Source organism: Dicentrarchus labrax, unplaced genomic scaffold (assembly GCF_905237075.1).
Source record: "Dicentrarchus labrax unplaced genomic scaffold, dlabrax2021, whole genome shotgun sequence".
Taxonomy (NCBI): Eukaryota; Metazoa; Chordata; class Actinopteri; family Moronidae; genus Dicentrarchus; species Dicentrarchus labrax.
In genome coordinates, this window is record NW_026136705.1 from 27,409,657 (window position 1) to 27,435,209 (window position 25,553).

Here is a 25,553-nt window from a genome sequence, read left to right on the forward strand (position 1 = left end):
TTTGAGAAATACTGCTGCAAAGCCTGATATCATTAGTCAGAAGGTTCAGTGTGTTTGCAGGTTTTAGTTTCATTACATACATACATAGGACTACAGCCTTTCACAATGCACACTAACTCTCATGATCAAAACAAAGAAGGAGGAAGAAAGAAAGAAAGGTGGTTGATGGTGTTTTGTGTCTCTTCAAAGACTTCTTAAAACATGTAACATCTTTTACCTTCAAATCATCTTTTCAAAGCCCAGCTTTTGACTAATTGATTGGTAAATATTTGATGTCAAACTGTTGTGTTGGTATCTATTGTGCTCATCAGGAAGAGTTACATAAGTACGTGATAGATTCTATCATTTGCAGTCTTTAATCAGAAGACCACATTTTATCTACCTCAGTTGTTGCTTCATCCAAACAGCCTCTGCTGGACCAGATAAGGGCGACTGATAATATAAATTATGGATGATTTTATGAGTGCACATAAAGGATCAATGATGAAATGTTCCATTTCCCACTGATGGTGACACACTGGTTATATATTCTTCCTTTTAAATCTGCAAATTATGCCTCATTAAAGCTGCCCTACGAATTTAATGTGGAAATACACCGCTCTTATCAGCCTGAATTACAAAGTGAGACTAACAGAGAATACATTCTTCTTCCACTAATTGAGACACTGCAGATTCACAAAATTACATCCTTGTGTCAGACATTTCTTGGCCAAAGGAAGCTATTGATTGAAATTTGAGGGCGAGTTTCGAACTGTCTCCTAAACTCCACACATGGATCGTTTCATCCAGAGGAAGTTGGACTCACTAGTCTTAGATCATTAACCCCTTCATTTTCCTTATGTCATCTTTTTGTATCGGGCATCACAGACCAGTCAAGGCTGAAGTTCCCTGAAGGCCTTCAGAGCAGTTAAAATGTCTTCAAGAGTCTGTTTGAGATGGTCGATGATTTCATGAGTCTTTTCCCATTGGAACAGACTAGTGGTAATATTGCATATTGCGTGGCATTGCATTCCAACAGACTCTACATATAGATACATATGGTCACCTGTACATACAGTACTCTGCATGAGGAAGCAATATTAAATGCCAATTAGTTGTAAAGGTCAAGCAATGTTTGCAGATAGATAGGGGAAAGAATATTAATGAGGGATTTCCATAAGGGATTTGTTTTAAAATCAAGGTGACTAAGAGGATTACAAGGTGAACAGATAACAGTTATGAATTATACAGGTTATTTTTCAAGGAGAGACATGAACAGAATGCAATTTTTAAAAATCATTAGTTTTGTGTTTAATACTATGTATTATTTCAACATTTCCAAGGCACTGACCGTTGATAATTCCATGAAACGCTCAGTGACAGATGTACACTGCTTTTTATTTATTAAAAATCCATTTAATTCAAGATTAACTATTTTCAGTTATTCTGAAGGAAAGGTTCTTTAGTTTCAGTATTGTGATGTATTTCCAAGTGAAATGGAATATGTGGGCAGGGTTTACGAGAGGGATTTCGAATCAAATCGTTACAATTCAATTTGGTTGCTGAAACGCTGGCGCAGTTTAGTGAATACAGAAGCGTGATGCAGAGCTGTAGTGAGTTATGATGACCTCCATCGAAACCTTATTGCCAGCTGACATCCAAACAAACCTTCTTCTATGACATTGCTCTCCTAGCTAATGAACAATTAAGTATGGTTTGATATAATGGGATCAAAATCACATTGGATTCGACGTTCAAGATGATAACAGAGGGATTTTGCTATAGTTGCTAATAGTTTTGTTTTATAAAAAAGTAAGTAACAGATTTTTTAAATTATTCATTTTAAAAGGATGTTGATCCTCATGTGAGATCTGACATTTTAGAACAATTTCCTCTTGTTGCCATGTGGGGTCACCAACCTGCGATGTTTCCTTGTGCTGTTTATGGATCAACATCCAACATCCAAGTAGCTTTGAATCCTTTTCCCTCCTGAAATCAATGAATGACTGAAAGAATGATAAATCGGCATCTGTATCTGCCTTTTGTTTTTGTGGGTTTGGCAGCTCTGTGGCCTCGTTTATTTGTCTTGTCAAATCTGTGGCCAAACATAAACTGAAAACACCAACTGGAGACCAATTCAGTTACACACAAAACTAATAGATGTTGTGGTTGATGCACCACTCACCCATAAATGTGATAAATGAGAAAAACATCTGAAGAAAAACACTTCAAACTAACTTCCGGCTTTGCTCCTCTACATTGTAATGGTGGACATAATGTGGCCACCATGGAGCAAGACGGCACACAGGCCGTAGCTGTGGACGGTGGCCTTCACTGGCCTTTCTATCTGTGTTTCTGCTTTATTGCGATGTCAGTTGCACATGATGTGATTACTGACATGCTCATTCAAATCTTACATCTGTTCAATCCGGTGGAAACGTGTTAGACGTGTGTCCACGCTTCAGGGGGCATATAATGTAGCAAAGAGCAGTAAGTGACAAGTAGTCTGTAGAATGCCTTATTTACGCTAAATCAACTAAGTGATCTAATTGCATGCAAACACATGGATAAACCGTCCCCAGTGTGACTGAGTTTTGACTATAATTTTCCTATGCATAAAGAGAAAAACTAATCAAATATAAAACCTCGCACAGTTTGAGCAGGTTTTAGATAATCCAGCTGCAGTCCATTTGTAAAGGTAATCCCAGTCTGATTGAAATTAAAATAGACATTACTCAGTAAGGGGCAAAAATAGGACTCCACCAGTGTTTCAAGTGCTAATACAGCATTCATCCTCAGGCTAACATGTCTTTTCATCTGCACTTTGTGTTGCATTCATAGCTAATTGAATGGTAATGTTAACCACTTTAGAATTTGGGTCTTTATTTGCAGATGCGTCTCAGCAAAAGTGGAATCTTGATGAAGAATGCTGAAATTAAAAGTCAATCAGAGTCAATAGTGTGATAAGTAAATAAGTATTTTGTTGAGATAATTGAAAGGTATTATTTCACCATTGCACATGTAATAGCAGTATAGTGATACTCACAGCGGAGGAAAAGAGGGGAGGGAATGAAGGGTAAGATATAGATCGATAGGGAAACCCTGGGCGTTGGAACATTAGTAATGCTGTAAGGATCCTCCATCTCTCTCTAAATGCTCTCAACAATTTTTCCTGACCTTTTACTTGAAGAGACGTTTATGCACTTCTCTTTCTCAAGATCAGATGTCTGCCCTCCTCATGACATTCTCTATATATTTCCCCTTGACTTGGCAGCCGGCTTTTATGTTTGACAGCTTTTGTATGGGCAGCAAGACATAGTTAAGTGTTTCATTTAACTATGGAACAAGGCTTTTTAGTCTCAGTCTGCTGAATGCTTTTGAGCAGCTTAAACAGCAGCACAACAGATACTTTTAGATACTTATATATTAAAATGATGTGTAAAATATGCAGCATAACTGGTGGAAATGAAGAAGATGGTTGTGCTAGAGTGGAGTATTTGGTTTGAAAGTGTGTCTAGTTGCACAATTATAATTTGCATTATTCTAGGAAGATGTTTGCCAGACTCCTTTTTTAAAAACTTGTGCTCCATAGGTTATTGCCCCACTAGTAGTAGGGCCGAAGTCTGCATTCAGACCAAGGGGGGGTTAAACCCAAATAAACTCAGTTTATCCACCTGTTTGAAAGGAGGCTGAGAGTTTACTCAATCTATTTTCACATCAGCTGTATCAATCAATAAGGGGGAACATGGTGGGTAAACTACAGTTTATCCACAGTTTACCCACCTCTGTATTACACTACACTGCTCATTCAGACCTAGTGAATTTAGTTTCAAGTTCACCTCAAGTTTGACTAGTTTTAATCTCATGCCTTTGGTTAGAATGAGGACAAATTTGTTGCTTTTGTAGCTTTCTTGCACTATGAGAAGAAAAGCTTGTTGTGGATGTACTTCAAAGTTAATCTAGTTCTAAAACACCCCCCCAAAAAAACCTCCAATAAGTGGATTGATGATTAAATTCCCCACTGGAATAAATCAGCAGTATTGTGGTTGGAATCATTTGCTTTTTTTTCTTCTGTAAAGCGTCTGTCTTTGCAGACTGTTATTGGCATAACAGTAGAAGCAGAATAGCACCGCCTCAGCCTCAAAGTGGCCCGATACTTTCATTAATTGACATCAGACAAAGTAATCTGATGAATACAAAGTGCCCTTAGCCTAGAGACCCACTCATTCCCCTGCCACACACTCACACACACACACACACACACACACACACACACACACACACACACACACACACACACATACACACACACATACATACACATACACACACAGAGCAGATGTTTCACGTAATGGGAGCACAACAGGAAGAGAATTCAATTCAATTTGGCCCGAGGTCTAATAGGACATCAAGTGGAAGAGGAAGGCGATAGGGTTTCACAGTGGAAGCCCATCTGTGTCCATGCTCCCCTTCAAACCCACCTACCCACTGATGTTGTTAGACTGAAATGAGACAAGAGCACCCTGATGTATCATAGACTGTAATCACCTTCTCAAATGACACTATAAGGCCTCTGGGTTGAGAAGAAGGGGCCAGGATTTGTTTTGTTTGATGGCATTCAATGCATGTATTGTCATTGTGAAGTTTCATTGGATTTAAAAGGGATTAGAAGACTCTTGGGCAGTGGTCAGGTGACCTTCAGGCATAACATGAGAGTTTGTTCACGGATCATGTGTCTCTGCTGGAATGCTTTATGTGCATGCTAACACTAACTCATACAGAAGTATATAAGTAGCCTAACCATAGGTAAAGACAGGACAGTAAGTGACAAATCATATTTCTTTGATAAAATAGAGTTATGGAATATATTTTTGTTGTCATTATTATAGAGAAAGACAATCACAGCACACAGTTTTTCCAGCAGAAAGTTAAAATGTGTATGTTGATACTGAAAATTTGAAAAAAGTGCTTCAGTTTTATTTGTACGGCCCCAAATCATAACTGAAGTTATCTTAAGACATATTTCATATAGAGCAGGCCTAGACTGTACTCCTTATTTAATTATTTACAGAGACCCAACAAATTCCCACCATGAGCAAGCACTTGGCGACAACGCTCAGATGAAAAGAAACCTCTAGCAGAGCCTGGCTCTAGGTGGGTGGCCATCTGCCTCTCCTATAATTTGTTAAAAGCATTAATATTGACTCATAAAACATTCGAAAATGTTAGTCACAAGTCAGCAATACCACACAATGAAAAACACATCTCCATGACCAGCACAGTCTAAAATGTTTTGATCATGCTTGGAGGATTTTCATCTTATTTCAATAAATATTAAGATAACATCTTGTATCAAGCCAGGGTAATTGCACAAAAAGTATAAATGAAAAAAGTCACAATATGTGACGAGATAGCTTCTCCATTTGAATTTGAGTTGTTTTTGTGTTTTTTTTTAGGGTAATTGCTTCACATAGCCAAAATGCGACTCCTTACTCTCTGCTCCCTGTTTGAGCTGATCCAACAGCTAGATTATATTTCACATCACTGATGATATAAACAGTCACACATTGTGTCGCTACTGGCTTGCACACCCTCATATAATATCAGCAAGCTGTTAGGAGGCGCAGTTTTACCTAAAGTTCTCTGATGTGGCCCTACAGCCTCCTTGTGTTTGAATGAACAGATGCGGGAGAGAGAAGCCGGCAACGGTACCAAGTCGCAAGCAAACTGCTTTAAAAACTAAATTACCATTTAAAAACAGCAGCAAGCTGTAAACCATTTTGTTTTGGGCTGTTTGGCCAGCAGCAGGTGTTTGTGGAACACATTCCTTTAAGAGCCTTGCTCAAGGACACCTCGACAGTAGTTTTCAGAGGCAGAGGAGAATGTTACATATTCAGTTTTCCCAGCAGTTCTGGAGATTCAAGGTGTTTCAGAGCTCTAGGCTACTGCTGCCTCAAGAAATAGAGTGAGATCGAGCAAAGAGGTCTGTAATGCAGTTCAAATATGTACTTACTTCTTAAACACAGCAATAAAATCATACATAGCTTTAAAGTGTTTTGGGGAGGGGGGGACACCTGCTTGATATTAGCGTTGGCAGGCATCCTTGCTATATCCTTACACCTAAGGTCCATATTCTATCCTTGCTTGAGGCTATGATTGGGAGTATAGTCTTACAGTGTTTTGTGATGTTGTCATGTGACTGGTAAAATATACAGTAAGGGTGGGAGATTTGCAGTTTGGACCCAGGAGAGTGAAACAGATGGCGCTCTGTTGGACTAGACCTCATGGAAGTTTGTGGATTGCTGTGCATATTTGTCCCTTTTAATGTTGATCAAGGCGAGAGCAGAACTTCTTTCCAAACACACACACGCGCACGCGCACACACCACACACACACACACACACACACACACACACACATTCCTGTGAGGTAGAGAGCTTTTGGTCGATAAAGACTAGACAGCCTCTAAGTAGCTTCTCTCATCATTATAGTTCCTCGAGCCTTCTCTATGGCTACGACTGCTCATTTGTAAGTGCGGGATGTTTCCCCGGCTGCGGCTTCATCTTTTGTTGCCCCCACTGTTTGCCATTCAGTTTATGGGGCCCACACACACACACACACACACACACACACACACATCCATGGATCCCACTCTCTTTTATTATGGGAATTCCAGGCACATGTGAGTGAAGCAGGGAGGCAGTCCAGATACCCCTCCCCCCCAGCCGGTATCCCCTCATTCTCATGGATTTCTCATGGGGCTAAAGCAGACGAAATGGGGGAGGAGAAAGAGGAGGAGGGAAAGAAGGGGAAGGAGGTGGAGAAGGGAAGGAGAGCTAGGCTAATTCATCAATAATCTTTACCTAATCCCTCCCTCTCCCCTTCTCCTTCTCACTCTCTTACTCTTTCTCTGTCTCTCTCTCTCTCTGCCTGGAGGCATTCAAGCAATACATCCATCCCCCGCCCCACCTCCACACACACACACACACACACACACACACACACACACACACTCACACTCACACCCACACCAAGCGCTTATACACACACTTGCATGAGTCTGCCTGAACACGTCCAGAGGGAGAGGATGAATCGAGCTGGAGAGTGTTATTTCTTTCGCCTCCATGTGTGTGCCGGTGTGTGTGGTGTGAGTCGAGTCCTCTGAGGACTGTGTGTCTTAGCTCTGACCGGGAGCTAAAATGGTGATTATAGACTAGAGACTAGGTGTGGCAAGATGGGGCGGCGTCAAAGGCTTTGTCTATAGTTCCCGTACAGCCCACCAACCAGGAGGAGGCTCTGCCTGTCTATCAGAGTCTGTCCTGGAGCCATGCACAGTCTGGGATTGAAAGAGCTGCTGCGTGGGGCTGAACCACTCTTAAACCAAGACCTTAGCCACAGGGAATTAGACAAGCACAAGTTCAAGAAGCTTGGTGGAACCTTTGTAGGCAGCAACAAGAACGTGGCCGAGTGAAGAACTGCTGGAGCTATTGCTGTTTTCTTTTTTCACCCTCATTTATTACTCTTTTGCAACTCATGACAAAGATTTTCTGAAGAGAAACCAAAAAAGAAGGGAAACTTCTGTGGAGCGCCTGCTGTGTAACACAACCTTTTTGAAGAGGCTTTCCTTTTAAAAAGAGCCTCTTGATTTTTTTCTGATTTTAAGGATGCGATTTCAATGATAAAACCATTTGGAATATGGGACTTTTAATCTATGATTTGGACCATGGGGACAGGCAACTATGTTTTTGTGCTCAGCTCTGGGTAATTCTGATAAGTATGTCACATTTATTCTGTTTGTTCTATGATGAATTTGCCCTACTTTGATTTCACTGTGGTAATTTAGGTGTTAAGGAATGTGGATTTGTTTTTCTCAACAAGTGCAGTCAGCGCAGGACGTTGGATAACAATGTTAACACATAGAGAATACGTTAGAATGAAACAAGGAACTTGTTTTATTCTCTAATTTAGGGATACCTTCATGTCCCTTGTGAGTTTGTGTATTTATTAGTTTTTAAGGATCTGTGTGTGTTTTCTGTGTTCCAGTTCAAACTGTTGAATAGCCGAACACCGACTGAATGTGTTGTTGCGTCCCAGTTAAAGATCACGTTCCGTGTTCCTTGACAATGTGAACATGTTTGGTTGGATAGCCTGTGCTCTGAGAGCTTGACATGTATTGACCAGTTATCATCTGATTAGTGTGTGTTGACCTTCTACCCTCTGCCTCTCTACGGCTGACTGAGCAGAGCAGACCTCTGTGACTTCCTGCTTCATTCATCATTTTCGTTCACTGACTCCTCCTCTTTGTGTCTCTTTCTTCTCTTTTTTTCTTCTCCTCTTATTTTCTTTACTTTACTCTGAATTATTTTTCTGTCAAAAAAGGGAGAATTGATTTAAAGGTTTAACCTCTCTTTTCTCCTTCCTCTTTTCACAGCTCTTGCAGGTAAAATCTCTCCAACCAGCTCCGATGCCCTCCTCAGTTCCTCAGCAATGACAGCCAGTCCTTCACCACCCAATGTGTACCTTCCCGCCAACTTTAAAATGTCCAATGCACAACTGGCTTTCTTTTTGCGAGAGACTCAGATCACAGGACAAACAGTTGGCGGCAGCAGTAAGAGCAGCAGTAGTCCCAGCACTGGACACCCACTGCAGCGCTCTGAGAGTTTTGTGGTTTTCCAGACAAAAGACCTCCCTGCCATCAACATAAGCTTTGGGCCTTTTGCCCGGGACCAGGCCCTGTCCAAGGACTTGCTCCAGCCAGCTAGTCCACTGGATATTCCCGGCCAGCTGACAGTCAACTGGAAGGTGCGGGCCTTCATTGTCCAGGCGCGGGTCTTTTCCAACAACCCAACAGTCCAGGTGTTTTTCTACATCGCTGGCCGTGACTGGGATGACTTCAAGGCTCAGGACAAGCTGCCCTGCGTCCGTCTGCACGCCTTCCGGGATGTCCGTGAAATTAAAACCTCCTGCCGCATGAAAGGCAACCTGGCGCAGTGCTTGGCCCAGCTTGAGCTGCCTCCGTCCTGGTTTAATACCAATGTAGCCCCGCTGGGGCGGAGGAAAGGTTCCAGTGACGGGCTCTTGGATGGGCTAACCAGTGAGACCCTCCAGGCTGAGCTCTACTACACACTCCATGGGCCTAATCTGGATGGGGAGTGCAGTGAGGGCTCAGGTCATAGAGGTGGTGGTGTTTCCAGGGGAGAACCTCTGTCACAGCACCCCCTGCTGCGTATCGGGAGCATCAGCCTGTACCAGGCCAGTCAAGAGCAGCTGCTGGTGGACAAGCAGTTAGACAAGAACATGTTCCTCAGGCTGCCTGAGAAGCCCCTGAAGCCTGGAGAAACCCTCAAAATCTTCCTCTACTTGATGCCCAATTCCACTGTCGAACAGTTCACCCTCAAGTAAGTCTCCTTTAACATTTATACTGATGACACACCCTGTGTGTATTGATTACCTTCAGATTCATTCTGTTTCCATACTGAATGTCACATTTAATGTGTTTATATTCACACATTTACCCTTTGGGGGGAAAATATGATCAAGCTGTTTACATGCACAGCAGAAGCTCATTCCATGAATTTTCCTGTTTCCATGCAATCATGTACACAATAATTATTGATGAATAGATTATTTGCCTGCTTCCCCGATAGACCTCAGCCAACATTAGTCATTTCCCTCCTGTCATAAACTGCAGTCTTATATTTCCTTTGATAATTATGCTAACGCATAATCGTCTGCAATTTGTCCAAGGTTTAGGCTTAAGGCAGTAAGACTGCATGCAAACGAAGCGATGCAATGTAAATGCTGCATCTTGTGAAGTCCCCAGTGGACAGGCATATAAGAAATATATGATTTACAAGTCCAAATACCCTTCCATTAATGGAACAATTATCACAGAACTGGATGTCTTCATTCCAGTTTTGATAATCAGTCTCATTTAAAGCAGTATAATTAGATAAAGGTTTTACATAACCTCAAAATTAATTGCAGTATCTTATGTTAGCATAAGATCATGGTGTGCATGTAAGTGTGGCCAAAGTTACATAATTCCAATCCATGCACTATTCTGTGTCTGAGATGGGGTTTCCTGCACGTGTTGCAATGTCATTTATGTTCATTTTAGGTATAAAGAGGCAAATTAGCATGTAATCACACATTTCATCCTCTTCATTAATTTCTCCTTCACTGAGCCATGTGATCTGCCAGCAGTAATTAAAGTCAGGTAAGATAAAGAAGGAGAAGACAGGGTTAAAATGAAGCAGCACTGTACGGTTCACCTTTTGAAGTGGTGGCTTAACATCCAGAGATTTATTTTTTCTCTCAGGACAGGATTGTATGAATAATTTGCTGTGAACTGCTGCTCAAAGCCATTTGTGTTTAAAAGCACAAGGCCTGTGCTGTTTGACCAGATAATGGTTGTGGATCACATACTGAAATGCCTCGCTACAATACACTGTGGTATTTCATGCTCAAGCAGTAATGGAAGAGAACAAACTAAATTCACAATGTTGGAAACAATATTATCATTGATTATTTTATGTTTTTCTACACATGTTGCAGATGTTTATCTACTAGGGATGCCTACAGCAACATGTGTTATGAATATGTTTCCACATCACAATATCAATAACTGATGCTCTTTATCTAAGAAACATACATATCACACATCACATCCCAGTTGAATTTCCCTCAAGTTTATATACAGGCAATACTCATTGCAACTACAAAGGGTCACAGAAATCAATAAAGTTTATTATCATATGATATTATATATCAATCAACTTTACATTTTATAATAACATCTAACATTAACCCTAACTATGAAATTGTGTTTAATTAAGTTAAATTGACATCAGAGCGGAATAGAGGGGAGAAAAAGATGATTGACTTTAAATGTATGCCGTTTGTTTTCATATTACAGATACGTTCCAAATGTCTTAATTTCATTAGCATGTAAATGGAAAAAGCCCATCAAACTGAAATAATAGAACTTTATCTGAGTACATATTGTACATCCAGGAACATTCAGAATCTTCTTAAGTGCTTTATTTAGTTCTTGATGATGATCTGTATCAGTGTAGTTGATATTAAATCAGGAATTATTGTGTACATTTAGTTTGATTTGGTGCCGTGTGTGCTTTTTAGCTTTTCTCTGTGTTTGGTCTCTACCAACTTGTGAGGGAAATATCTGGCTCTGGTTTCCCAGAGAGTTGCTAACTGTATCTATCTGCTGTCTGGTACTGAGCAGGTACTGTACAGTAAGCTTTTTTTAGAGCTTTTTTCACAAATGTATGCTGCAGCAGTTATCGATGCTATGAGAGCAGACTGAACCAAAACAGTAAAGTTGTTGGCCGGACAGCTGAACCTCACTATAAAGCCCTGTAAAGCTTAAGGGAGCTGCAGAGTTGGGTGATAATTCTCCGTAGGTTCGTCTCCCCTTTCACATTGTCATTTTTTGGTACATTGGAGATTTTGATACTATTTTTGGCTGTCAATTTTCTAGCTGTTTTCTATTGTCTACCCACAGTTCCACACCCCCTCCGCAACACAGCCATGTTTGCTATCTCTAGATTACAGCTTTAAATTTCTTCCTATTTTCTCAGAGCATCAATATTCATTTTTATATTCTCTGACATTAGAATTGTCTCAGCATGACTATAATGGCTGTTACAGTAAATAATGGGGCCAGTGTTAAATTGTGAGTTTGACCCCACTGCCTATGGAAACGGAGCTGAGGGAGCGTGAGGCTCAGCTTGGCTCTCCGGTCTCTGCACTTCTTTTCCCTCCTCGGTTGTCAACACAATATTCAGGGTTAGAGAATAAATGATTATTTGCACTTGACAAAGCTTGAGAAAAGTAAGTCTTTCTCTGCTCGTAGGCGTGAAGGCAGTGAGAAGAATAAAAATGCTGACGACTTACTGACTAACTCAGGAACAATGATGAAACACACTGTAAATATGATTGTTGTAACCTTAACTGAATCTCTTATACATCTAAATTTAGAGATTTTGTGGGGTATTAATTAAGCCGCAATAACTCATTAAGCTCCAACAGAAAACTAATATTATTATTCCCTGCAGAAATGGTTTAATAATAGTTATTCACTTTCATTTTGAAGGTCCAGTGTGTAACATTTAGGAGGAAAATGTCAGAAATGGAAAATAATATTCATAGGTATTTTTTTATTAGTGTATTATCACCTGAATCATTCTGTTTTTGTTACCTTAGAATGAGCCATTTTTATTTGCAGAGGTAGCGAGTCCTATTCTATGGAGGCTGTCATGTTGTACCACCATGTTTCTACAGTAGCCCAGAACGGACAAACCAAACACTGGCTCTAGATACAAATGAGAACGAAAGGGTGAGGCAAGGGGGTTGTAATCTGCAACTACACCACTAGATGCAATTAAATCCTACACACTGGACCTTTAAAGGGTGGGATTCTGATCTTTTTTTTTTACCTGTTAGCATTCATAAATAGTAGTTATAAACTAATTGTTATTTTAAACTTTTTTCAATATACATTAAATCTTTGCATCCGTGAATACAAATACAATTGTATTTTTACATCAGCACTGATTGCTTTAATTTATGTACTGTACCTCTGGCCACAGCATTGAGCAGCAAAACAGTTTTTGCATTAACTTCATTTCCACCTGAAAGATTAGGTAAGCGTTCCACCTAATGAACCTTCATACAATATTTTACTATCATAGCCTTTGGGAAATTAGCTCACGAAGAACAATGCTAGAATGTTTAATTAAGAAGCAGCACGTGCAATTTAAAAAATTAATTGCACTTCTCTATTGAGTATAGTTGCTTTGCAAAAATGGTAGAGAAACCTGCGATGTGTCACCCTACAAACACCCATAGAGACTACTAACTAATCATTCAATATGACTGTATATGCACTGATTAGGATTTCTAGGAACTATAAAAATGTTTACACATTTTGGTACCAGTATGTGTCAGTTCATGAAAGCAGGCTGATAGTCCTTGCTGCTGCGGTCAAAGGTTCAACTCTGACCTGTGGCCATTTGCTGCTTGTCATCTCTTCTCTCTCTCTCCCCCTTTCCTGTCTCTCTACAGCTGTCTATATCCATTAAAGGCAATAAAAGCCCCCCCAAAAAAAAAAACAATGAAGCAGACATCTTGACTAAGTGATGGGATCTGTTAGTTGCAAGTCAAAAACCATGAATGTATTTAACAATGAGAGTTCAGATGAAGGACAGTTACAGTACAATCAGTGCCTTTTTATTTTGGGAGAAGAACAGAAAACTGAAAAGCTGAACCAAAGGCCACATTGACCTATTTCTCACTAGCAGATGTAATTTTTGATCCTGTGGGTAGCTGAAAAGTGAAATTAATTTCTGAATTAATGCTTTGGATTTGTTTTTTTGTGTGTATATATATATATATATATATATATATATATATATATATTCTCACAGTCCTCCTTCTGCTAGCCAGTGTTAACCATTCATAATCAAAGTCCCAACCCCCAGGACTCCCAAACATTTGTCTTCACATTGTCAGAGCAACATTTACACTCCTTAAGACTCCCTCTCTGTAAAATATATGATCTAGTGTCAGTCATAATATTCTGTCCTCCATAACACAGAGTCTCTGCCTGCCAGTGTTCTTCACTCTTACTGATGTATGCCTTCATCTGAAATCTAGATTACAAAATAGTTTCATTAAATCAGAGAAAATCGGCTCTGGGAATCTGTCAGTCAAGGCGTATGACAAAGTTACAGCAAGGCTTTTAGTTCAAGGGGAAGGCTTTGTCATATCCCCTGCCTCTTGAAACATTTAGTTGACCATGTTAGCATCCATATACCACTGCAATTCTTAGGCAGCATGCCTCTCTGAGCCCCTCACTGGGATGGAAATGAGGAGTGATAAAACAGGAGAGTTAAAAAAGAGATAGGGCAGGGAGAAGAAAGCCCAGTTCGAGTCTCCTGAGTGACTCGACTCAATAGGGTGTGAATTCAATAGTTCTGGAAGCCAACTGTCGAGTTGTCCCTGCGCATCGAGGAAGATGATTAAAGATGCAATAAGGAGCGTCTTTTAAAGATGAATCAGAGGGCCTCCTCTGACTCTCCCTTTGCCTTGTTCCTTCCGATTGTCCTCCCTTTCAGTCGTCCAGCTTTGAAGGCCTTTGACTTGTTATTGCAGATGATGGCATGCCAGGCAGACAGAGGGCAGAGCCTGGCCACTTGTGGAATATGCCCTAGTTTTCCTCGCGGCCACAGAAGTGCTGTCAGAAATGTGCGTTGTGTGTGCCTGCATGAGTACATGTTAGGAAGTAGGATGTGGAGTAGTGGTGTGTCAAACTCAGTTACCATGGCAATACAATATTAATATGCTGTATTTAATGTTATTTAGCACGCTCTGCTTGTCGTGGTGCAGAATAATATTGCTTTCCTGAATGAGTTGATTTTGCACTGTAAATGTAAATTTTAATATTATGTCTTTAATCCTTTGTAGTATTCTCTACTCACCATCAGAGTTGATATACAACCACAATAGTGACTCCATCAATAACTGGTCCATAAAAGAAGCTCTGCTTGTCATCATGTACTGTATTTATAGGACATAAGCCAGATGGCGTATGTATAATAAGTATCATAAGGTTAAAATAGACAGTCAGTGGTTGGAGTTCCTCAGGGAATACCGTCAAAATCTGCTTTAAATACTGGTTCACTTGTGGTTGCGTAAAGCTCAGCTAGTCTGCCTTTTTTTATACTGACAATAGACCTTTTTCACAGCAGCCATTTTGACCTGAAATAGTAAAGACGTTATGAACAATATTAATCAAGGCTCGGTTCCATTCAGTGTAGCAGAGCCTTTCCAGTGAGCCAACATGACTTGAATGGTACACAGCCTTAATTAGTATTCCAATAAGTGTTATTGGTAACACCTATGTTTACCCTACTCTTTAATGTCAAAAGGGCTGCTGTGAAAAAGGTCTATTTGCTCAAATGACTACATATTATGTGAAAGGTGGTGAACCCACAGAGAATTATCACCCGACTCTGCAGCTCTATAAATCCTCTTATCCCCCCTCTAGCTCATTTGTTTTTTTCCGCCCACAAACTCTGCTCTCATCAACTTAATTTCCACCTGCAGCAAACAGCTGTTTTTAGCAAAAGGAAAAAAGAAAAAGAACCTTTGATGGTCAGGCTGTATGTTACCTGCTCAGCACCAGAAAGCAGAGCTGGTGAACAAAGTTGTGCATTTAACATTTTAAGAGAATCAGTGTCCAGTTGCATAAACTACATTAAGTGTCCAACCGGGCATTGATATCTTTCTCAGGTGTTGGTGGACACCAAAAACAGAGTTTTTAGCTTTGTTCGCCACCAAGTGGTAAAAAAAAAAGTATTAATGCAGTTTCATGAAACCATAAAATGAGTCCTGTGCCATTGTCTTGACTTCATCAAAACCTGTTTATGAAACTTTGAGACACTAATAATGAAAAATCAGACAAATCGCACTAAATCCCATAAACATAAGCTTGTCTTGTTATTCTGCCGTCACTCCTGGCTCTTGGGACTGTCCGTCACAGCTTCAAGGACATATAAACAATTTTCCCACCACTCTGGCCAGTAGATCATTCTGAAGTGCTTGTGATGTCTTTGTAGTATTATCTCATCAGTTCTCCCTATGCATTTACTAAAATCTCCAGATCTCCAGATGTACTCTGTACTGTGCAATAACTCCCCGTGCGCTGACAAAGGTTTTCTGATTGGCTGTAAAGCATGTGCGTTATCATACAGGATGTGGCACAACATGAACGTTTTATCCCTGTATCTGTTTGTCATCTGTGAACACTAAAATGCATTTTTATTTCAACACAAGCACAAAGGAAAGCATTAACTACTACTATTGCTAATGAAATGCTAATTATTTCCACTGTACTACAGCTAATCTTGCTTTGCCAAAGAGCTGCAGCTGGCAAGGAGCCAGGAATATTGTGTTCATTGGTTTATTCATATGGAGACTTAGTTGAGGGATATCAAAGGGTCATACAAGTAGCTTAACCTGAATAAGACTTTAAACAGTGGCTGGGTCAATGCATGCATTTGGTCAATGATGAGCTGCCAGTTTAGATTTTGGTGACTCATTGACATTTTCACTAAAGCAAACACAGCCTTGTTGCAGCACACACACAAGGTATATTCATATTATCCTCATCTATGTACACGTGGTACAAGGCTCTTGGAGACAGTGCAGTACGCCAGAGCCCTGGGTACAACATGCAGTATTCAAATGCCCTGGCTCCAAATAAAGGCTTGAGGAGAGAAAGCGCAGTGGAAGCCAGGGAGAGTGACCCACATTCAGCAGTAGTGGCTTCATCCCCGGCAGCTAGATGGTTGCTTGCGCCTCGTAGGGAACACAGCAACTTCCTGACCTCAGCCTCTGCTTCCTGCCAGACTCTGCGGTCTCGCTCCGCTCAGTGTCCCATGTCTCATTGTCACTGTCAGTGTCGGCTTGTCTTTTCCTGATGCTTTGATGGGAAATGTCAGCACCTCTCGCCGTGGAGCATGCACGCGTTCAGATCGTATGACTCGAGAAGTGATGCCTCTGCCTTGGGCCGTCTTGTCACGACACATCGGGTGACACAGACAACTGCTGTTTATCAGCACTCATCTCTGATAAAAGAGGAGGAGGTCAGGAGAGTCTCAAAGTGCTCCTACTTTTCACGATGACAAAATAAAACGAAGCCTCTGCGTTAGGCCATAGTGAACTGCACCACCACTACTACTTCCTCTACTGCTTCATTCCTTCCTAGTAATTTGAGGTCAAGCAGCAGGGGGGGAAAGTATTAACCATTGTGAACTTTAATATGTGTGGATCTCCTCTTAAAGGCCGTTGGCACAAATCACAAAAGGGGGATGTGCTGCATGTGCCAAGATTTTAATGAAATGGGCTGTTTTGAGCTCAAGTTTTTAATGCTTAAAGAAAGTTGCATGTGTCAGCTCTCTACGCCAGGCAAAATGCAGATATTTATGCACGTTTATTCCAGTGCTTGGCTACTACTAAAGTAAATCGGCCCTTTTCTAACCTTGAATGGGCAAGCTGAGAAACTTTGCTTAGGTGATTCTAGTTTATGCATTTGAAAGATTCTTATTAGATGAATATCTATTGAGGGCTTTTTAGTATGCTTAGCAAGCCATTGAGTGTAGGTTTGGTTTTGGAACAAACAGTGACCCAAGCACACCCAATTACGTTAGAGATTGTAACTAAATCAGTATACAATAAGTATACAGCTGTAAACTCATACTATATCTGCACATTCATCCTTTTTCTACCCCTATGTCTGTTAATATTCACATTAGTTAACATAGTCCAGAAGAGCCTTAGTTTAATCAGTAGATGCATCACATTCTCATCAGGATGCACAAATTTGTTCACTTATACCATGACCGGTGGCTTATACTTCAATGCTTATTCATTAACCTCTTCAACCTGACAGTGGGCTTGTTAGACAGATATCTGCAGACAAGCGTTCTTCAGAACCACCAAACTGTTTTAAATGTAGTGATTATCCCAGAGTTTCTAAAAAAACAAAATATCAAGCTAAATAATATGGAAATGTGTAATAATGACATCTGGAATGTTCTGAAAGTGCTGCAGGAGAGGTTATAATCAGCACCCATTTTCCCCATTTACCACTTAATCAAACTTGAATGAACTCTTTCTGACAGTGTTAATTGTGCTGGACCTTTGTGATGTGCTCAGGCTTTGTGGGAGAATCATTTCACATACGTATTTTTTTTTAATCATAGGTCATGTGACTCAAAAACCGTATGTTTGGAGAGAACAACCACGGTTTCATCCCTATCATCTATTCCCACTGTGAATTATCATCATGCAGGCCTTATTGTAGTCTAAATGGCTTTAATTAATCCTTTTTAATTAATAGAATGTAAAATATTACCGAGTGTTCTCTCTCTCTGTTCAGTTCTTTCACATAGGTTTGGTTTTTAAACTCTTTAATTTTGAGTTAATCTACAGATTGGCAATGGAAGCTCTGCCTCTGCAGAAATAGCATTATTTTGTCCATTGCATTGGTCTACTGAACACTGTAATCTGAGAGCTGCTGTGTGTTTCTTTCAGTGATTGGGGAGACATGCAAATCTTCATCTCAAATTCATTACATTATATCAACTTCTTTGCTTTACCATGTTGTACCCGGGTAGGGTTTTCTATATATACTGTCTCATTCACATGCTGAAATAGGTCTGATGCCAGTTGATCAAATGTCTGTTTGTCTGACAGATGGATAAACACAGACAGACCTGAGGATTTTCTGTGCTTTTTCACTTTTTCCAAAGCATATTTGAATATTGCCAGATCCTCCTGCAGACTGTGTTAGTTTATAGAGGGAGCCTGGGAGACAAATTGACAAAAGCTCAGAGCTCCTCATTTCCTTGGTCTGTAAGGTAATCAAACAAGCAGTCCTCAGGTATAAAAAGTATGTTTTTCATTCAACTGCACAGGCTCACATTAACTGTTTTATCTTTGTAAATAATTTCCGTGTGTTCCAAATGAAATGTTTTTTCTCTTTCCAAACCCGTTTCTTTGTTTTTATATGGACAGGTTTATGTTTAGACTGCAGGAAAAAGTGGTCCAAGTCTGTGTGACTATTTTTTCCACAACAGAATTAATTAATAATTAATGAACAATAATTAATCATCTTTATTTATATAGCACCTAAAATAGATGGTTACAAAGTGCTTCACATAGCAAGCAAAGAACACATAAAATCATGGCAGTGAAAGAATCAAACGCAGAAGTAGCAGCCATTGCTCCAACAAAAAACATAATTAAAAATGTGGCTCTATTGCTCCTCATCCTCGTTATCATCTGCTCACAAATTAGCTGGCTTCAACACAGCCGACTACAGTGGCCTCCCTGTTAACTTTTGTATGACATCGTGCCGCGTTTATATTATAATTTGTGACCCCATAATAAAAGGTGCATACTATATGTGCAGGTAATTGCACCACAAAAACAGAAAACATAGAAAGTGAGCTTTTTTTTTGTCAGTTTTTTACTGACCATGGCTCTTTAAATATGTTGGTTTACCATTTTGAGTGATTAACATCTTTATCTGATCAGAAGAGTAATGAAATAACTGATTTGGGATAGCTCCTCCAAAAAGTAAGGAGAACATTTAGAAAAAAACATTTATGTATCAGCAGAACTTTTTTCAACAGGCTTTGTTCTGTGGTTGTGACTTCACTATTAGAGAGACTCAATGTGAACAATCTGACTTATGGCAGAGTAGCTGTATATATACTGCAATATGTATCCTCATGTCACATTCACCAGAAAGCACTTCTGGAGCAACTCTCTATGGACAGATGAAAAGATTAACTTGGGGGAAAAAAAGAATAAAAACTAAACAAAATGAGCTGTTAATACTCAAAAACCCTGATTAACAGCAGTTCTGCATTAACAGTGGACCAAATTACCCCACGCGTCTGGGAGAGACTGATGAATTCATCAAGAAGTGTTTGGCTGCAGACAGTGCTGCTAAATGTGCTGAAATCAGTTATTGGGTTCAAGGAAGTGTTGCTGCGGAAATGGTGGTTGCATTACTTTACTCAAGAAATAAATGAGTGACAGAATGTCTTCACTCTCTGTTGCGTCTTATCTTATAGGCATATTTCTGTTCATGATTGGATGACATTCGGTGAGGGAAACGCAATAATGTGGAAAATCAGACGGGAGGAATATGTGTAGGTTGATAGGCAGGTAGTGAGGCATCTGCCCTGAGAGGTTATCATATTTCTCAGTCAGCATCAAATTTCTGTCCCCTTCCTCCTCCATTAGATCATTTTCTACCTGCACAAAGCAGCCCTCTTCCAACACACATAGCCTTATGTGGTTATCTTCAAAACCTTTAGGGGTTTAGGGGACAAGACTAAGATAAGCCATATTTTCCACTGCAGGCAGCCTCCATTTACCTGTCCCTCCCTCTTTCATGTTGTCACAGACAGAAATTGGCGAGGTTTTATTACTATCTCTCCCTCTCTCCCTCCTTCTTTCTGCTTTTTTTTTATGATGCCTGCCAAGAGATTTGCCGAGCCGATCTGTAGTAATAGACACGGCTCTACCCAGCGTGAAGGATTGTACTGCCCAGTATGCTGCAGTTTCAAAGGAAGCAGTGGTGTGGAGAAGTTGCATCTCCCCACCACAACTAACTTTTGATTTTAATGATCTACTCGGTGCCTTGAGTGAGTGTTCTTCACAGCTGTTATTTGCAAAGCTGAACATCAAATCCTGTACACAAAGATCAAGCGACGCACTGTTTACTGTTTACTCCTTAGAGCAAGACTCTTTTGGTCATATACAGTTGCATTAAATTCTTGGGACAAAAAATAACTGTGGTTTATTCGACAAGGAGTACAATTTTCAAAATGTTTGCTTCGTATCCAGAAAGAACAAAAGTTCCTTACAATTTTGTACATTTGAAGGTGTTAAGATGTTAATATATGTGCCATTTGTGATTCCACGTGTAGTCACAACCTTGTACTCACTGTAAATACTGGATGACTGGAAGTCACAACAGAACTAAGAGAGAGGAGTGAAACAGAAGTCAGTCATGATTGTATTCATGATGGCTTATTGAAGGCAGAGCCGTGCTGTTCTATGCCGATATAAATGCACCTTGGCAGCATTTCTCTGCCTTTTATGCTGCATAATGGGCTTAATGGTAAATGAATAATGGGTAAGCTAATGCATTGTGAGCACATGGGAAACTGGCCAATCTCAATGGAAGAAATTCTGATAAAGACATGATTGGGTTAATGCATATTCATAAAACATGGCGGCCATCCAGGACTGCTAATCTAATGATTGCAAATGCATGAATTTGTTTTTCCACTTCCTTCTGGTGACTCACTCCGCATGATATACCCAGTCACTTTTTTACTCTTACTGGACAGTATTCATTCTAGCATCTGCAGTGATGTACTTAAGGTCCAGTCTGTAACATTTAGCGGGATCTATTGGCAGAAATGGAATATAATGTTTTCATTAGTGTATAATCACCTGAAAATATGAGTTTTTTCATTGCCTTAGAATGAGCCGTTCTTATCTACAGAGTGAGCGTACTCCTCTTCTTTGGAGCCCGCCACATTGTATCACCATGTTTCTACAGCAGCCCAGAACAGATAAAGAAACACGGGTCTAGATACTGCCTTTTGTGTGTTTTCGTGGGTTTTGCGGCCACCGTAGGTTCTCCTACACGTTCAGAGGTGAGCAGTGTATAATTGGTTGCAATCTGTAAAAGTAATGTAAATGTATTATATTAAATCTAATATAATATATAATAACAATTGTAAGAATACTAAGTATAGTATAATATATAGCAGAATATATTAACATTTTATTAGTCCAACAGTCCAGCAAACTGTGGAGAGTGAGAGTAGACGGACTGTTGCAAGAAGGATATTGACATAATATATTATATATGTCAATAGAAGCGAACACCAGGTCGTAATGAGGTTAATTAACCTTTACAAAAAGGCTTTTTTTAATGAAAAGTTTCTCATGGCCCCCATTAAATAGAATTGAAATAAAAAATAAAAAATAATAATAAAAAAAGCATATATTTTCTAGAAAATATTATTATTATATATTATATATATTTTTTAGTGGGTGACAAATAAATGTGATTTATTTTTTCCTGTTGAAGCGATTGCTACAGCATACATAATGTTTGCAAAAGAAGAGGGGGTTAAAGTTCAAACAGAGCATCACCATGTGGCATACTTGCCCCCTGGGTATTGTGGGTGGGGTGACGTCTTACAACTTCAAATTGCATACATATGTGGTCAGTATGTGCAAGAACAGTTTGATGGCTTCTTTTTCAGGCTGTATGCAGCAGGACTGACTACACCCCCTCACCTGCATCCCCACACACCCCCATGCAGTGAAGCCCAACTCTTCATATCACCACGTGTGAAACCTCCTTTCATCTCATTTCTTTGTTCTTCTCGGGGGAGGAGTGGGCTCCAGAGTGTAGGTTCCCACTGCTGGAAGGTTGTTATGTTAGGCTGATTTAAATTAGAATAATTTTGAGCACACTCCTCAAAATTGATGCCTCCCAGCAAACTAGGACAGATTTGTTATGGCCATTTGCAATGCCCTCCCATGCTCTTTAATGGCTGTTTAGCGCTCCAGCCTCACAGCTCTGCACCCAGTCGTGAACTCTCACATTTATTTTTTCTTTCTTTTAAGGAGAGTGGGCAGTGCATGTTCAAATCATTTGGAAGATTTAATAGCACTGAACAACCCAGTTAAAATGGGCATTATATGAAACTTTCCTTTTTAAAGTAGTCTGCAGTGAATTGGTAACCATATCCAAGAAACATAATTCTCCTCGGTGGTGGAGTTTTAAGGACTGTGGTTGTCTTTGTTTATTCCTCTGTGGGAAGGATTTTGTTAAAGAAAGCAATTCTTTTTGTTGTAGCACTAGAAAGCATCCTGCAGCAGAGGGACCAAGAGAGACGGAGAGTGGTGTTGTTATTTCAGGCTCAGGCTTGAAGCCTTGTTTCTAGTTAAATTTTTTTGTTGTTCTTAATGGAAAATTCAGTTATTGTTTTTTAACACACTGGATCTTGTTTTCACAGCTAGCATTGCTCAGTCTGGTGATGTACATAAATGGGTAAATGGGCAAATTGGTGGTCAGAATTCTTTTGCACACTGGCTCTCTGGCTCAACTTACATGGCTCATTTTTGGCTTTTCCTCCAAACAGTGTTGTGTTAGTTGTAATTTATACACTTTACTTATTTTATGAATAATAAAAAACACCGGTTGAAAAAAAATGACTTTGACTCTTCAGACCACAAAGATCGTTATTTTCTTCCTTCATTAGCAATGATTGGTTTGTAAGAAAGTTGTAGTAGGAAGTTTCAACTGCTTAGTATTTGTATTGACTGCCGTTAATTACATCTCCATCAAGATAGCCTCCATTAGCTCTCTACCCACCCACAAAGCAACAGCTAAGGACTACAATAATCACTGCGTATTGCAGCCCACAGAGTGGAGGCTATTTGAAATGAATTTGACACCTACCCAACGTTTAAGGCTTGAAAGGTTTTGCATATTTAAACCAAGAATATATTTTTCCTGCTTGTTTTTAAAACAAACAAGGCCATAATTAATCAACTCTAGGCTCTTTAGTGAAACCGCTTCATCATAAACTTTTGCTTCAGAGTTCTTTAAGTGCATCGATTTACCAAACAAACACCTGCCTCAAAAAAGTGTCTGGTTATACCATCCGTTATATGGAATTATTGGACACCTGTCAATTCTCAGTAACGTATCAATATGCCATACATGTAAACATATAATCCATTCATGAATTATATTGAGTTTTTAAGTAATTCTCTCATTCTTTCCTTTGAGTGGAGCACTGATCCTGAAGGTCTGTATTACTGATTATATGTATGTTAACAGCCCCTGTACTTTTGTCTGTACTCTCGGCAAGTGTATTAATCTTAGAATTTCATAATTGATAGAAAATCTATGTAATTATGATATGTTATATCGCTCTAGAGAAACACACCCCTCTGTCATGATTCCCCGCCACTGCCGCAGGCTCCGCTTCAGCCCACTCACACGCCAACCTGACATGTGATTTGTCATTCACTTGTACAATACCTGCCACTGCCTTGGAAAGCTGATAGCTTAACCCTATTTGCATCAACCCTTTAATCCTTTGAGATCCAGGTTTGAAGATCAGACAGTGTCGTATTTATTGCGGTAGAAAATCATTTTGACAAGAAAATCATCCATTTGGCAAAAGAGCGACTCAGTAAAGGTATTTTTAGCTAGGTCTGCTGTGTAAGTGAGACAGTATGATAGAGTCAAACAGTATTAGAGCACACAGCGGGAGGAATCAGATCAGCATTTTTTAAACTTTTAAACCATATAGATGTTCTAGACTGTAAAGAAGTAAATGTGCGATGGAGTGCTGAAGTACAAGAATAAAAGAAAAAAGCAACCAAAACCAGATTGTACACAATTGTAAAAGCTCCAAAGCAAAACTCCTTGTAACGATAAACACAAGCTGTCAGCATTTATTTTTTAACTGTACATCTGCTGCATGCTATGTTTTACAACTCTGAACTTGATTCATCCTAATGTTTCCGTATTTACTGTTATTTTCTTTGCCTGGGAGTAGATCTTAACTTTAACGTCCTTCCTTTTTTTTAAGGAGAGGAGCTTAAGGTTAAACTTTTAATCAAAATAAAGAATACACAATGGGTAGTGCACAGTCGGGTGTACTTTAAAAGATGCTTTTCATGTGTATGTCAATGTACAGTAATTACAGGAATGTAAATAATGCCTATATTTCTAACCAATACCTTTTGCGTGCCATTTTCCTGCAGTAAAACGTTTTCCAGCATCTGTCTAAAATAACATAAAAATAAGCCTAATAATACCATCTAGATCATTTCTAGGAGTGAAAAGATGAATTTCCCCAAGGGGATGAACAAATAAAGTAATTATTTTCAATTTATCGTAGGATCGCACAGAGTGGGACCATTTTGCTTTCCTGTTATCGGATGATGTGGGATTATAGATTCAAAAACATATCGCCTTCAGATCAAATCAGGATTTACTATTCCTTTATAAAACACTGTTACCAGGCAACAAGCCTAAGCCCAGCAAGGTGTCTGAATGCATTTGTTCAGAATATTAGCACTTCATTTACTTAAGGAAATTGCTACATGTCACCAGAAGGGGGGTTAATTATTCTCTCCCGCTGAAACCTGAGATAGACACAGTCAGGCATTGAAATTGAATTCATAGCAAGTGGCAAAGGATTGTCTGGCTTCAGCTCATGTTCTCTCTCAGTGAATGCCTCATGTAGTAATTCAGCTCTCACTGCCCAGAACATCACAGAGTCCCATTGTGCAGCAAATGCCATTTTGGTGCTCATCTACTGTCGCAACTGAGTATTGAGAAACACGATCTGTAACGCAGAAGTGTCCTGTGATGTAAAATAGGCCGAATAACAACTTAGTACTCCATGTATGTAAAGACAAAGTGCAAAATCAGCGTCATCTGTTACACTAACTGAAGCACTCTTAAGTACACAGCATGTGCATTAACTTGTTAAGCAGCATCAATGCTTCCCCTTATCATTCGGTGCAGTTAATTGAAGCCTAATGAAACCAGCAGACCGAGGTGGTGGTGGGGCTGAGGATGTGGAAGCGTCTCAGCCCTCAAATACTCTTTTTTTTCTCTCTGTCTCTCAACCAAGAAGGCGCTCGACTGGGCTACCTTAGCGGACCTCGGAGAGCTCAGTGTGGGAGAGAGAGCCAATTGGAACTGACAACAGGTCCCCAACACCCTCTCTCCCCACCTCTTGGTGTCGTGGCTGTTGTGTGCTGCCTCCCTCGGGGCCCAGCGTTATCTGGTGTGGAGAAAGGAAGAGGGGAATAGTTTGTGTTTACAGAGCTCAAACACCTGGGCCCAGTGTGTCTGCCGCCTATCATGTTTTAGCTTCACTGGGCAAGATTTTTATGAGGAAATACACCCGTCAGCT

At 39.9% G+C, this 25,553-nt stretch overlaps 1 protein-coding gene across 2 annotated transcripts in view; it reads left to right on the plus strand.

The window, feature by feature from the left end:
* Nucleotides 1-25,553, plus strand: part of tmem132e (transmembrane protein 132E) — a 338,912-nt gene that overhangs the window by 225,425 nt on the left and 87,934 nt on the right. The window contains exons 1-2 of one of the 2 annotated variants that reach the window (XM_051402568.1): nt 7,043-7,753; nt 8,411-9,377. In XM_051402568.1, the coding sequence (XP_051258528.1) occupies nt 7,675-7,753; nt 8,411-9,377 (1,046 nt within the window). In that variant the 5' untranslated portion in view covers nt 7,043-7,674. Of the gene's footprint in view, nt 1-7,042; nt 7,754-8,410; nt 9,378-25,553 lie in introns of those variants that run through there. The other variant, XM_051402569.1, reaches the window with a different exon arrangement.